Source organism: Eubalaena glacialis, chromosome 16 (assembly GCF_028564815.1).
Source record: "Eubalaena glacialis isolate mEubGla1 chromosome 16, mEubGla1.1.hap2.+ XY, whole genome shotgun sequence".
Taxonomy (NCBI): domain Eukaryota; kingdom Metazoa; phylum Chordata; class Mammalia; order Artiodactyla; family Balaenidae; genus Eubalaena; species Eubalaena glacialis.
The window spans coordinates 33,669,918-33,685,760 of record NC_083731.1 but is presented as its reverse complement, the minus strand read 5'-3'; the positions used below and the strand labels follow the sequence as shown (position 1 = coordinate 33,685,760).

The following is a 15,843-nucleotide window of genomic DNA, read 5'->3' as shown; positions in this document are numbered from 1 at the left end:
GTTGACTTCTTTCCTTAAATTTCATGATCCCATGAACCAGCCTCTTCAAGGTTCAAAGTTTTCTTCTGCAGCTTCCTTACCTCTCTTAGCTTTCAAAAAATTGAAGAGACTTAGGGCCTTTCTCTGGATTAAGCTTGGCTTAAGGGAACATTGTGGCTGGTTTGGTCTTCTATCCAGACCACTAAAACTTGCTTCATATCAGCAGTAAGGCTGTTTTGCTTTCTTCATTCCTGTGTTCACTGGAGTAGCACTTTTAATTTCCTTCAAGAACTTTTCCTTTGCATCCACAACTTGGCTAACTGTTAAGCACAAGAGGCCTAGCTTTCAGCCTATATCGACTTTCAACATGCCTTCCTCACTAAGCTTAATCATTTCTAGCTTTTGATTTAAAATGAGAAATGTGTGACACTTCCTTTCACTTAAACACTTTGGAGGCCATTGTAGGGGTACCGATTGGCCTAATTTCAGTATTGTTGTGTCTCAGGGAATAGGGAGGCCCAAGGAGAGGGAGAGAGCCTGGGAAGATAGGCAGGGAATCTGTGAATGACCTTAAATGCCAAGCTATGCAGTCTGGATGCCATTCTGTTGAATGACATGATCATAGTTCTCAGTTTTAGAACAATTACCCCGGAAGAATGAGGGATGAAAGTAATACTAAACTGATAACAGGAAGATAGTTCAGAGAACATTATAAATAGTTTGCTATCTTATATAGGCATGGTTCATGGCGCCCTCAAACAATTACATTAGTAACATCAAAAATCACTGATCCCAGATCACCATAATAAATATAATAATAATGAAGAAGTTTGAAATATTGTGAGAATTACCGAAATATGACACAGATACTAAGTGAGCAAATGTTGGGAAAATGGCACTGATAGACTTGCTTGATGCCACAAACCTTCAATTTGTAAAAAATACAGCATGTGCGAAGTTCAATAAAGCAAAAGCACAATAAAAGGAGGTATGTCTGTATAGGCTTGGAAGATTTTAATATGGAGACACTATTCTACAGTAATAGAAGTTATATCTAGAATGTGATTGGTGATTATCTTATTTATAGAATCATGCTGGGTCTGGGCACCCAAGCTCCAAACCAAAGGTGTTAAGAGGAAAATGACCAAACATATTCAAAAGATTAGAAAATGTCCTACAGTGTCAGATTATAACTGTCTACAGATATTTGAAGTGTACTTTTCTCACATGGTCAGGCCTAAAATAGTAGAATTGGGACCACTGAGTAAACATTAGAAAAAAGGGTAAAGATAAACTTTCTAATAGGGATTTTCAAAATGCCTTGGCGTCAAGTATATTCTTCATCATTAGAAGTGTGCAGGCATCAGCTGGCCAGGCATTCAGTAGGATTGTGTTTGTAAGGATCGAAGTATCAGGTGGGTAGCTTGATGAGTCTAAAGTCCCTTTTGATCCTGAAATTATCTGTAACAACAGCTCAAAAGAGTTGATACACTGGTTAAGTTACCATGTAAAGGGAATGGTGAACCCAAGCTGTTTTTGAGTGAATTTTTTAAATCTCTGCAGTTCACTTTTCCTGTTTTTTGTTTCAAAATAAAAACCTAGTATTTAGGACTATTATTTGGAAAAGACACTATATATATTTTAAATATCCACTGAATTTTTTAAAAAATATTTATTTATTTATTTGGCTGCGTCGGGTCTTAGTTTCGGCACATAGGATCTTTTAGTTGCAGCACGCGGAATCTTCAGTTGCGGCATGTGGGGTCTTTAGTTGCAGCATGTGGGATCTAGTTCCCCAACCAGGGATCGATCCCAGGCCCACAGCATTGGGAGTGCAGAGTTCTAGCCACTGGACCACCAGGGAAGTCCCTCCACTGAATTTTTTTTGGGTATAGATTGCCTAAGAATATTTTGGGCATATCATGTATATTTTTTGTATATACTGAAACCCAAGGAAAAATATTATTTTATTTTTCAGAGGTTGCGTTTTTAATACTCACGTGTGTGATTGTGGTTTCCTTTGTGTCAAAATCAGAATAAACAGATGTGTTTCAATCTTTACATGCATTGTGATTTCTGTGAGTCATGCTTAAGTAAAGTCCAAGACATGGCTATACACAATTTTCTAGTCAGGTATAACTAATCTCAACTTTTTCATTTTGTTGAAAGTTTTACTTTATCAAATGCTTCATGTAATGATCAAACAACCTGTGTTATTATAAAGAGAAATGTAAGGAAGTAGTATGCCGCTTTCAAACATGAATGAAAAAGGCTTTTTGCTGAAGGACTTTAATTTTCTACAAAAAAAATGGACTTTTCTCAGGCATATAAAAGACCTGTGTATGTCCCAATTCAAGTCCAACAATTCATTTAATAGTAAGTAACAAGTACCCAGCTTTCATGAACAGGAACAGTTATTACCTCTTGTTCTGTTGCTTTGAATCTCTGTTAGCACTCTGAGGAGTCTTTCTGCCACAAAGGGGAAATTTTCAAACTCAATCAGTGTGACTAGAATAAATTTGAATACACTGTTACATCTGTGGGATCCTACAGAAGAGACCTATGTTTGAATCTAAAGTGTTAGCTTGTAATCCAGAATTAATTTTAATAGCTTTTTTTTTCAGTTATGGTTGTTCTAATATTTTTTTAAAAACTATGGTTTGATGTATTTGGAATAGTTTTTTCAGTTTGTAAGTATTTTTAAATGAATATTACTTAAATTATGCTTTCATAATTACTTAATTTATGCTTTCAATCCCTACAACTTCTCTGGTAATAGTAGAATTTTGTTCTCATTTCTTCTCATAGAAGACAAAAGTAAGGGGGAATAGATCTAGTGAGTAGATTGAGTTTTATGTTATACTGGGCTAGTTTAAAGCTTGATATAGCAGCCAGCTGTCCTAAATTTCCATTCAGTGCTTTATCCCCAAGAGTAGAACAGTTTTGACATGCTTTTATTCTACCTTTTGTCATATTCTTATACTGTTTTATCTTTGTTTATCCGGTTTTTTAATCTTGCCTTGCTTCTTCAGCAGGCAAGTAAATGTTTGTGTCATTTTCAATATAAACTTAATGGGATAAAGGATGTTGAGATTTGAAATAAAAGCTATAGTACTGTACTTAAACTTTGTTTACTTAATAAATTCTGTGATAATTTTATTCATATTATTCTTAGTTTTCATGGTTACATGAAGTAATTCACATCACAATTGTTATTTGAATGCAGAAATTCTTGATTCTCAATCCTATATTAAGTTACTCTTTTGACATACCTCTTTATGAAAGAAAAAATATACAATAAATTCGTGCTTCTTAAATAATTTTTAGTATTTGATTTTTTTCTTTGAAAATTTGCAAAATACTCTAATTATAAGCTACTCTAATGATTTTTCAGAGTTTATAAAATTATCTTTTGTTACTTGATTTCTCTTCTTCTTTAAAATGTTCTATTTGCCTATTGGTTTGTTTCATTTATATTGAAAGAGTCTAGCTCCATGTTCTCAAATTTCTCTTGGCTTTTAAGCTTCTGTTCCATCTGACATATATTTGTCCACTTACATAGGATGTCTCAAGCTGGTCTCATTACATCCTAAGTTACCACAATTGACTCTATTCCTTTCCTAGTAAAGGCTTTGGAAATAGTAGTACATAATGTAGTGTACATGAAAGCATTAAGAAATTTATTGCTGAGGTGAAAAATATCTGTTCCTTCTCAGTCTAGACACAAGCCTTTGAAAGGAACTGATAAGAAACACCCATATTCGGATCAAAACGTATGGATTTTGTTTTATCCACCTCTCATCTATCTTCCTTTTTCTTTATTAGGTATTGGTCTGATCTGACATTCCTTGCCCCACCAGAAACAATGGCCCAGGGAGTCCTTTAACCATTCATGGATAATTTGTTGCTTATAATTGGGTTTAAATGGTACTACTGGTTCTGAAGTGATACACCTATTCTCCTCCACTTCAAAAGAATGTATCTTTTTTTTTTTTTGCCACATACTTCTTATTTAATTATGAATAAATTCAGAGATGTGTGTTGTATTTATAATTGAACCATTCTGCATTCATGTTCTCAAACATATTATAAACTAAAGTCTCTAATATTCCCATTATTTTCTAGATGGGAAAGAAAAACCTCATGAAACTTGGTAAATTTTTTGCAAAAGAATGTATCTTAAATATTTTTGTGCAGCGAGTCAAAATACACACATACACAAAGCAATTAGATATTGTTTTCTGTCAGTCTTTTTTTCTCAAAGAAGGACTGGGTAGCTTCTGTGGCCAAAAAGGATATTTACTCTATATCAGGAAAATTAATGATGGATGCCAATATTGTTAACCTGAAAGTCCATGGGACAGAACATCTTTATACAGTAATAGACTAGAGTTATCAGCATATTTTGTTGTTTAGGTGGAACAATTGATATAGAGAAGGCTGTTTTCATACCTACCGACTTACACCTCTTCTCTCCTCAATCCTGAATAACTCCCAATGGCCGTCACTCTCAGGAGATCAATTCACTGTTGATCTTATAAAATCAAAGCTGTGCTCCAGCATTGTATCTTGGTCCTTATTCTTTTTTAACTTCTTATTTCAAATTTCATGTGTGCACAAAAGCTACAAGAATGATGCAAAGAACTCCTTTATATCTTTGATCTAAATTCACCCCTTTTTAACATTTTGCTACATTTGTTTTATCATTTTTATTCTCTCTCTTTCTCTTTCTCTCCCCTCACCCCACACATCATTTTTTTTCTGAATAGTTTAGTAGACTGAATGCATCATATACTTTTGCCTCTTCAAGGTTTATTTTCTAGGAATAAGAATATTCTCTTATATAACCACAGTACACTTATCAAATTCAGGACAACATTGATAATAATACTTTTATCCATTTTTGTCAGTTGTCCGAATGATATCTTTTTATAACAGTTTTTTTTCTGGCACAGCATCCCGTCCAGAATTATGCTCTGCTTTTAGTTATCACGCCTCTTCAGTCTCCTTTAATCTGAAACAGTTCTTCAGTTTTTCTTTTCTATTTTGTTTTCATGACATTTGATTCTTTTTATGTTGGATCATATACACATACATGTCTCTTCCTTCTGGGATCTCTTCTGCTCAGCTTTAACTGTCACTTTAGGGAATGATCAACAATGTTTTTAAACTCAAACCATACCTTTTCTTGTGTTTTGTAAACTTGTATTTCCAGCTACGTGATTGACATTTTTATCTCAGTGTTTTTCTGGGACTTTAAACTCAGTATTTGTGAAACAAACTCAAGCTTCCTCTCACATTCACCCTTCCCAAAACAGAACGTGGCTTCAGCTGACTTCAAGTCATTAAACTATACTGCCATTTTTAAGTCATTTCTGTTTGAACTTTCAGAATAATAATCCTTTCCCCTTGCTCCTGTGTGTAGGTTTGTCAAATTTCATAGCTTCTACCCCTATAGTATCTCTAAAATCCTCTGCACTCCTGCTGGGAGTCATCCTGGGTCAGCTTCTCATTACTTCTTGACTGGGGTCGTGCTGTAATTGTGTACGATAACCTCTCAGTTGGTTGCTCCATCTTTCCCCCTCGCTTAATCCTCTTGCCCAGACCTGTTCTTCTGCCATAGTTTTGCATCCTGACTAACATCATCATTTGCCGAGACACTTGAACAAGAAAGCTGGTGGTTCACAACTGCTTTTTTTTTCTCACTCTTCTTCCCATTTATTCAACCAACAGGTTATTTATTGATAACTGCCATGTGCCATTTGCTGTGCTAGATGTTGGTGTACATAAATAAATCAATAAATGGGAGGTTGCCCCTGCTGAGAGTCAATAGAGGGAAATGGAAAATAAGTAAACAGATTCATAATTATTATGTTATAATTATGTGTTTTGATGATTGCTATGAACTAGATTGTGTGAGGAGGAATAATGGCTCCAGCAGGGTATATCATGATAAGATAGTCCAGAAAGGCCTCTCTGAACACTTAAACTAAACAAATAACATGTTTTTTCTAATTCCTAAATATATCTAATCATTTCCCGCCTCTTAATCCCAGGTGCCACTGCTTTAGTCAAGTCTTTCTTTTCTCTTGCCTGAACTATTTATAATAGTCTCTGAACTATCTCACCACTTTCAGTTTAGTCCTATTTTCATCACTTATTCTTCCAGGGTAATTGTTCTAAAACTCAGAACTCTAATTATATCATTCAGCAGAATGGCCTCCATACAGCACACAGCTTAGCTCTTAGGGTCATTCACAGACTTCCTGCCTATCTTCCCAGTTGCAGATATTTCTTTTGATTCTCCCCCATTTACTCAAGACAAATGGATCTCTTCAAGTTCTGTAAGTGTATGGTGCTTCCTCACCCTTTTATATGGGTTCTTTGCTAGGAATGACCTTTTCTCTTCCCTTGTTCATGTATCTTAGCATTCATCTACTAGGTAGATACCCATTCATTTGGTAAGAATGAAATCCATGATCATGTCTTCTATGCATACCTTAACTTCCTGTCAGAAATGCTGAAGTCTCTTCTCTCTGTTTTCTAGCATTATATTATAATTGTGTGTTTATTTACAAGTCTTTCCTCTGAAGTATTGGGGTTTTTTTTGAGGTCAGAGATTTTCTCTTCCCCATTTTTGCTTCTCTAGTAAGGTAAGGCCTCTACTCAGTGTCTTTGATATAAGTAATTCTCAACAAATATCCATTTCAGTTGGTTAGAGCTTACCATGTTCATTTTGACTTACAACTTTCCATTATGAAGGCAGTTCGAATGCTGAAAAGAGTGCCCAGGACTCGTCTTCATTTTACTGTATCAGTGGTTCCCAAATCTAGATGAATTTCAGTCACCTGGAGAGATTTTTTCTTTTGGAAGACGTATTTTTTTGCCTCCCTCTACTCCTAGTATCTAGTGTACTTCCTACAAAACCCCCCAAATAATCCTAAGCTATCCATTCATCGAATATGTGTTTGAGAAACACGACAACAGCTTTTGAAAACACTTGTAAGCTATAAGTTCTAAAGAAATGCTAGTTATTACTGTCTATCACTGTGCCCTTCTTGGTGCCTTAACTAGTAATCTCAAAGAAGATGTAAGCTTCTTCTTGAAGGCTAGTGCCCTAAGTACCCTAAGATTTGAAAGAACTTGAGCAACTGTTGGTTATCTTATTAAAACATTGTTACCAGACCAAGGGCCAGAAGACAGGAAATAAACAAATATCCCTATGCTCTGAAAGACTGAAGAGGAAAGATTCTAGAAGTATATACATCAGTAAACTTGAATGTAGCCCACTATGAATGTTCTAAAACAGATTATTAAACAGATAGTGAGCATTTAGAAATGGAAATGGTGAAAACCAGAAGTCACTGTTAGTTAACTATTAAGTCTCGACAAACTACTTTTACTTCTTTTTTTTTTTTGAGATATTTACTAGAACTTCTAGAGAAGAATGCCAGTGATAGAAGGAGGTATCTCAATTTCAGCAAAACATTTTATTAAGATTAAGAATATCTTTATAGACACATGGGAATTGTGAAATTAATAACACTGTAAATAAGTGATTAATTGAAAGCAGTTTAAATATCAGTTTCAAAGAATGTTGATTAGTAGATCAACCTAGAGGGACATTACTGATGAAATGTTTACAGGCTTTTTACTTAATTCTTTTTTTTTTTTTTTTTTTTTTTTTTAAATTGTTTTGGCTATCCAAGGTCCTTTGAATTTCCACATAAATTTTATTTTATTTTATTTTATTTTTAATTAATTAATTTATTTATTTATTTTTGGCTGTGTTGGGTCTTCGTTTCTGTGCGAGGGCTTTCTCTAGTTGCGGCGAGCGGGGGCCACTCTTCATCACAGTGCGCGGGCCTCTACCGTGGCCTCTCTTGTTGCGGAGCACAGGCTCCAGACGCGCAGGCTCAGTAGTTGTGGCTCACGGGCCTAGTTGCTCCACGGCATGTGGGATCTTCCCAGACCAGGGCTCGAACCCGTGTCTCCTGCATTGGCAGGCAGATTCTCAACCACTGCGCCACCAGGGAAGCCCTTTACTTAATTCTTAACCTGTCGTTGGTTAAATCAGTTTGCTTAAACCTAGATTTCTCAGTGAGCCCAGTGTGTAATTCTCTTCAAATTTCACACTTTCATTCAGTAAATAAATTTAGGGAATTGAGCACCTTGTACCTGTCACATACCCCATTTTGATATCCCTCCTTCCATTCTCAGTGATTAACAGGGAAGTAACTGTAAGTTAGCCAGTATTGCATAAAATCATAGGCTAGGAAACTCTGACCTATGGTTTAAAGAAAAATTTGTTTTTAAGGGAACTCTGAAATGTTAAGTTGATGGAGGACTTCTAAAAATGAAGATTTTGTAAGAGCATTTTTAGGATTTTCTCTATTTGAATATTATATGGATGAAAATAAAATGAAGAAGGTACTCTCATCTCCATTGGAAACTAAGGGAAGCCTCAATATGGTATCATAAATTTCAAAGAATTTTGGTCAGAAACAGTGTAACCAGAACACTCTACAATTTAGCAGGTAGAGTACAGTGAGGTGGATAGTATATAGAGGAAATTCTGCGCAGCTCCTGGCACTCTCCAGTAGAACTTTCTGTAATAATGGAGATATTCTTTATCTGCCCTATCCCATACAGTAGCCACCAGCCACGCTGGGCACTTGAAATTTAGCTAGTGTAGCTGAGAAACTGAATATATTTTATTTTATTTTAATTAATTTAAATTTAAATAGCTACTTGTGGCTTCAGGCTATTATTATATTGGACAGCTCAGCCCTAAAGTGAAGGGGTAAAGGCTGGAAATTTGAACCTCTTTCTCCATCATATATCTGCAGGAATGCCAGGCTAGAGGAGAGCCTGTTTAGTTGTGCTGTATCTTTTTTCCTTCGGTGTGATTTAGATTCTCAACCAAGAGTGATGGGGTTTGTATTAAAGCAAACCGAATAGATGTAAAACAGATCAATTGCAGAGAAGAATGCTTGCTATTCCATAGGTTGAATGGGGGTTATTTAAAATCTGAGGGGTTATGATGAAATTTGTAGTCTAAACTGACTTTTTACCAATATGACTAACTCTCCCAGAAAGAGAGAAATAAATACAAAATATGAGAGACAAGATTAGAACTATAAACTTCCGATCCCATAAACTTGACCATGGGTAAAAGTATTTGGAGAAAATACAAACATAAGCTTCCAGACTCACTTCTTATAACCTCAGCTTTCTCCCCACCTTTAAGCAAGGAAATTGCTGACCAGATAATATTTTCCTTGTCCTGCAGTTCATTGGATAATGGAACAATCCAAACAATATTTTGTTAAACAGGAAAGAGGCAAAATGAAGGCTTGGCTAGAACTGCCTTCATTCAAAGATTATTAAGTGATGCGGGGGTGGGGGTTCAGGGAAGAGAAGTATGAGATATATGTAAATATTTTTTTAAGTGGAAGGAGACAGCAGGAGTTCTATAAAAGCTGCGGAAGATAAAGAGAACATTTTAAAAGATCTATGCTAGGAATCTAGAAATATTTTATAGATTATAACCTATTCACAACTAAAAGAATTTAAGAAAGCACAGACTCTTTGAAACCAAAGGCTTTGCAAAAGAATAAGATGGAAGACGACTGGCAAAGTTAAAGAAAAAAATTACATAGAAAAATGACATACAAAACTTACAAAGGAATTAAAGAGAAAAAGGGGGGGTAGGGAGATCCAGAAAACTGAATTAAGGGGGGGTTTATAAAACAGAAACAAATCAAAAAAAGAAAAGAAAAAGCAACAAAGAAGTGATGCAAATGGATAGAGAGGAGGTATTAGACATGGAGAACAGACAACACATATCCACATTCAGAAAATTAGTGTGTCAATGGAAGAAAACAAAATGGAAGAGGAAAAAAATATTTAGAGATACAATAAAAGAAAATTCTTTCTGAAATTTATCAGAACTCACCACATTCTGGGTGGTGTGAAGAGGATGGGAAATAGCAATGTAGTAAATCCAAGTGAAGGCATTGAATATGAACATTAAAGGAACATTATTAGAAGCATCTGGGCTGGATAAGTAAGTCATTTGCTAAGGAAAAAATACAGGTTGAGCTTAAGTTTCTCCTCCATAACTTTATACTTTATTTATTCATTTAGCAGTATTTATTAACAACCTGCTTTGAGCAAGCACTTTAACACTGGGATTGAAGATTTAACAGTGGTCTCTGTCTCAGTGGAATTTACGTTCCTATGGTGTAAATCAACACATATAAATAAGCGACAAAATAAAGAAGATAATTTTAGAAAGTAACAATTATTTGAGAGAAATAAAACAAGAGTGTGATTCAGGTAAGTGAGACTATGTGAGACATTTTTTGCCTCCTGAGTGATGAAAACTCACTAGTCATGTGAGGACTCAGGAAGCCTGTTACCCACGTGGCATTCCTGAAAAACCTACTTGAAATGGTAACCTCACTAACCAAAGAATCAAAGAACTCATTAAAAAAAAAAACAAAAAAACAAAGAACTCATGAATTGAGATGTCAAGGTATAAAAGAACTGGCAGTGAATATTTAATGTAAAATTAAATCTCAATAACTATTGTCATTCTGCTTTCAAAACACATTGTAATCATAATTGTTATGGGGAAATTACAACATAAAAATAATGATTTAACATAAGTAGAGGCAAAAATAGCAACTTGCAACTAAAATTAGAGAATTGACGGTAAGAGGAAATAGTGTGTATATAATATACATAATATTGTATAATTATAATTTCCTCAAATTTCATAAGAATTAGTAGTTTTATCAAGAAATATCTATTTAAACATATTACTTAGTCAGGAAACAAAACGTTAATTAAACTGAAAACAGACGATATCCTTTGTATATTGCCAGAGGAGAGGGAAGAAAAAAGAAAGCACAGACCTTATAACAAAAGATAGATAACAAAGCAAACAACAAAGAAGCAAAACACAGAAAATATAAATTCTTAAGACGGCAGACGACTGATTGTGTCTTTTCTGACAACTGTTGTAAATGTGATGAACTCACTATTATACAGGAAAAGAAATACAGTTTGGGTCAAAAACTAAACTATATTCTTTTCACAATAATAAGTGACTCTGGATGTATAAAGATGAAAAAAATAAAATGAAAAATAACACTGGATCTAAAACTATTCTGCAATAAATATTTATTAAAATTTGTTTTAATAATTCAGGATCTTGAGTCTCCCTTTGTCATGACGATATATACACAATGAAGAGATGCTCCAGAGCATTTATGAGTTGAATTTGCCACAGGGAAAGTGCTGATTGTCCCACTTTGGGTTACAGCCCACACCCAGACTGCTCGTTGTTGCCAGGAATCATTTAAAACATGGTTTGAGGGTAGGGATAGTTTCTAGATAAAATTCCTAGATAAAGGGTGGTGCCAACAGTTACTATAATGAACTGTTGACTACACTTCCTGATCAATAAATAATTGATGAAATAGCAAATAAAGCTCAGAAAATTTAAACAAACTGGAATCATGTTAATTCATAAGCACTTTTTCACTGAATTCAGCTTAAGGGTCACATTAAAGTTATGATCAAAGGTACAGTTCAGTATGTGGCTTATGAATTAGCTTAGAGAGAATGTGTGGTAGTGAGATCAAGGTTTCAGGTCCATACATCTTGCAGACCTTTTTTTTTCTTTTTTTTTTTTTTACAGAGGTGGGTGGAGGGGGATGAGTGGGGTCTATGATCTTTTCTAAATCTAGCCAGCTGCCTCAGAAATGTGTAATTTTGGGTCACAAGCAGAGAGAATAGGTAGAATCAGCACAAATATCTAAGTATTACTAGAAAAAGAACTCAAGTACATGTCCTCCTGGTGACTTATCAATAACGTTGTGTTTGTAAATGAAAGAAAACACTTTATTATATATCTGCACATTTTTTAAGATGCTTTCTTAGAAATCCAGAGTCATAGGTGATCAGTCATTATGCATATGAATTGAATCACAGAGAGAGAGAGAGTGTGTGTGTGTGTGTGTGTGTGTGTGTGTGTGTTTGTACAGCTTTCTTTATAGGCTGCTGCTCTGTTGCTTAGGGGGAAATTTTCATAGATTTACATTTGGTAAATATATCCACGTCCAAAAAAAGATATGTGTAAAATATTGGAATGCCAGCTGACTAAATCAACTCCTAAAAACTTCAGTTAAAAGTAAGATATTTTCCACAATTATTTTAAAATATGATGTTTACTGGAAGGAAAGTCCAGAGAATTACCACAGTTGAAGTGTGAGTGTATTTCTCCCACTTGTAAATGAGCTCTTATTTCCTACAGTGTATATTCTGGTCCACAATGAGTCATTTTCAAAATGTTTCAATTTAACTCCTAATACATTTTTAAACTTGGCAGGCATATTTAGATGAACGTTACTTCCAGTTTTAGAGACTGCTTCTAAATTATACTTCAGTACTGCAGTCATTATGAAAAGTTCTTTCAGTAAAAAGGAAACAGGATTGATTGGAAGTGTATGTTTTAGAGGAATAAAAAAATAGTTGCCATGAATAAAAATCAGATAGTTAAGCTTTTAAAAATTTTGTTACTACATAAACCCTCTTAATATTATCTTAAAAAGTTGTAGTATAAGGTTCTTTTTATTGATAGAAGATACTTAAGAAAAAATAAGATTTATTCTAGATAATAAAGTTAATATTTATTGATCTCTTACTATGCCTAGCACTATTTGTGTTTTACGTGTATTAACTTTTTTAATACCCATATAATAGGTAGTAGTTTAGTTTCTATAAACCATTCAGGCTTTTTTTCTATTATAGTGCATGGAGCCTGATAACATTTCTGGACATATAACTGGTGCTACATGAATGTTTGTAAAAGCTAATACTTTATGGAGAATTTTACATATTGCCAACTCTTGATAAGTATTTAATAATTACCTTTTATAAATTTATGCAATCCTGTAAATCTTATGAATCTTCTGGCAGATTTCAGTTGACCAAGCTGTCCATTGTTACGATTTTAATATCTTAATTTTTATCATAATGATGTTCACACTGTGCCTTATTCTTTTTAACACTTTATATTTTTTTTAATTTAATATTTTTTTTTTGGCTGCGTTGGGTCTTCGTTGCTGCGCGCGGGCTTTCTCTAGTTGCGGTGGGCAGGGGCTACTCTTCGTTGCGGTGCATGGACTTCTCATTGCGGTGGCTTCTTGTTGTGGCACAGCCTCTAGGCACATGGGCTTCAGTAGTTGCAGCACACAGGCTCAGTAGTTGTGGCGCACAGGTTTAGTTGCTCCACGGCATGTGGGATCTTCCCAGACCAGGGATCGAACCCGTGTCCCCTGCATTGGCAGGCAGATTCTTAACCACTGCACCACCAGCGAAGTCCCTAACACTTTAAAGATTCCCAAAAATTTAGAGTTGGGAAAAACTTAGAGGTTATTGAAAACATTCCACCCATTTAGCAGATGAGGAAGCAAAATCTAAAGAGGTTTTCTGACCTGTCCTGAGTTACACTTACTAGGAGCAGAGCTAGAAGTAGATACATGTTCTCTTTGTTCCCATCCACGTTGTTCGTTCTGCCACACAATTGTGTCCTTCCATCAGTAAACAGTAAACAGCATATGAAGCACAACATGTGTGATGTTAAACAACATCAATAGGTACATCTTTTGCTCTCCAGTATGCGTTTTAAAAACAACAGGCTCTTCTCTTCCCGTCTGAGGTGGCAGCTGGCTCCCTCTTCGCCAGCTCTGTTTTCTCTCTGCTCCTGCTTCACTTTTCCCTCCGGCCGGCCTGGCCTGAGCGCTTCCGCCCACCTCCTCGGGGTGGCTGCCTAGCCCCCAACCCCTAGAGCGCTGCGCCTTCTCCTTTGTCTGGGCTTCAGTCTGCGCCCGGCCCCTCCGTGAATGAGGGGTACGACACGATCATGCTGGGCACCGGCCTGATGGAATGTATCCTGTCAGGTATAATGTCAGTGAATGGAAAGAACGTTCTTCACATGGATAGAAACCCATATTAGGGAGGAGAGAGTGCATCATCTGTAACACCACTGGAAGATTTATACAAAAGATTTAAAATACCCAGAGCACCACCAGCATCCATGGGGAGAGGAAGAGACTGGAATGTTGACTTAATTCCCAAGTTCCTTATGGCACATGGTCAGCTGGTTAAGATGCTGCTTTATACACAGGTCATTCGCTATCTGCATTTCCCAGTGACTGAAGGGAGCTTTGTTTATAAAGGAGGAAAAATCTGCAAGGCTCCTTCCACTGAAGCAGAAGCCCTGGCATCTAGCCTAATGGGGCGTTTGAAAAACGTTGATTCAGAAAATTCCTGGTGTATGTTGCCAGCTTTGATGAGAACTATCCTAGAACTTTTGAGGGCATTGATCCTAGGAAGATGGCCATGAGAGAGGTGTATAAGAAATTTAACTTGGGCCAAGATGTTATAGGTTTTACTGGTCATGTGCCGGCACTTTACAGAACTGATGACTATTTATATCAACCATGTTGTGAAACCATTAACAGGATTAAACTTTACAGTGAGTCTTTGGCAAGATATGGCAAAAGCCCATACCTTTATCCACTCTACAGCCTTGGAGAACTGCCACAGGATTTTCACAGCTAAGTGCTATTTACGGAGGTACATACGTGCTGAATAAACCAATTGAAGAAATCATTATGCAAAATGGAAAAGTGATTGGTGTAAAATCTGAAGGAGAGATTGCTCGCTGTAAGAAGCTCACCTGTGATCCCAGCTACTCCATCATCTGTGATCGAGTAGAGAAAGTGGGCCAGAGACTTCCCTGGTGGTCCAGTGGTTAAGAATTCACCTTCCAACACAGGGGATGCGGGTTCGATCCCTGGTTGGGGAACTAGGATCCCACATGCCATGGGGCAACTGAGCCCGTGCGCCGCAACTACTGAGCCTGAGCCTACGCTCTCTGGAGCCCAAACGCCACAACTAGAGAACCCGAGCACCACAATTACTGAGCCCATGTGCCACAACTAGAGAGAAGCCCATGCACCGCAGCAAAGGATCCCGCATGTCGCAAAGAAGATCCCGCGTGCCACAGCTAAGACCCAACACAGCCAAATAAATAAATATTTTTAAAAAAGAAAAGAAAATTGGGCCAGGTGATCAGAGTCATCTGGATCCTCAGCCACCCCATCAAGAACACCAGCAACGCCAGCTCCCGCCAGATCATTACTCCACAGAACCAAGTCAACCAGAAGTCAGACATCTATGTCTGCATGATCTCCTCCACACACAACGTGGCAGCACAGGGCAAGTACATTGCCGTCGCTAGCACAACCGTGGAGACCAAGGAGCCCAAGAAAGAAATCAGACCAGCTCTGGAGCTCTTGGAACCAATTGAGCAGAAATTCGTTAGCATCAGTGACTTCCTTGTACCAAAAGATTTGGGAACAGAAAGCCAGATCTTTATAACCCCTACGTGTGATGCAACAACTCACTTTGAGATGACCTGTGATGACATTAAGGACATCTATAGGAGGATGATGGGATCTGAGTTTGACTTTGAGGAAATGAAGCAGAAGAAAAATGACATGTGTGGGGAAGACTGACAGCAGTACCTGTTACCATCTAATTAGGACAAACTTAAAATTTGGCAAATGATGTATATTGTATGAAATCAATATTGTAAGGCCTGCTTTTGTGATCAAAACTGAGAGATTGCAGAGCACTGTACCAGTAAATATTCCTCCCCTTCCTAATATCATGTATGAACTTGTTTTCATGGAGTGGCTCTTCAGAATTGGCAGGTTCCCACATTCTGTTCAATTTAACTGATACTAGCTTATTTTTTCTAGTGAAGAATCAGTTTTGAAACGT

At 36.5% G+C, this 15,843-nt stretch overlaps 2 protein-coding genes across 7 annotated transcripts in view; both read left to right on the top strand.

The window, feature by feature from the left end:
* Window positions 1-15,843, top strand: part of PIBF1 (progesterone immunomodulatory binding factor 1) — a 207,935-nt gene that overhangs the window by 71,202 nt on the left and 120,890 nt on the right. The window lies entirely within an intron of this gene.
* On the top strand, window positions 1,296-15,575 carry LOC133076647 (rab GDP dissociation inhibitor beta-like). The gene is given in 5 exon segments (XM_061171236.1): window positions 1,296-1,361; window positions 13,874-14,292; window positions 14,340-14,596; window positions 14,599-14,768; window positions 15,108-15,575. Coding segments are annotated over 5 exon segments (1,380 nt in total).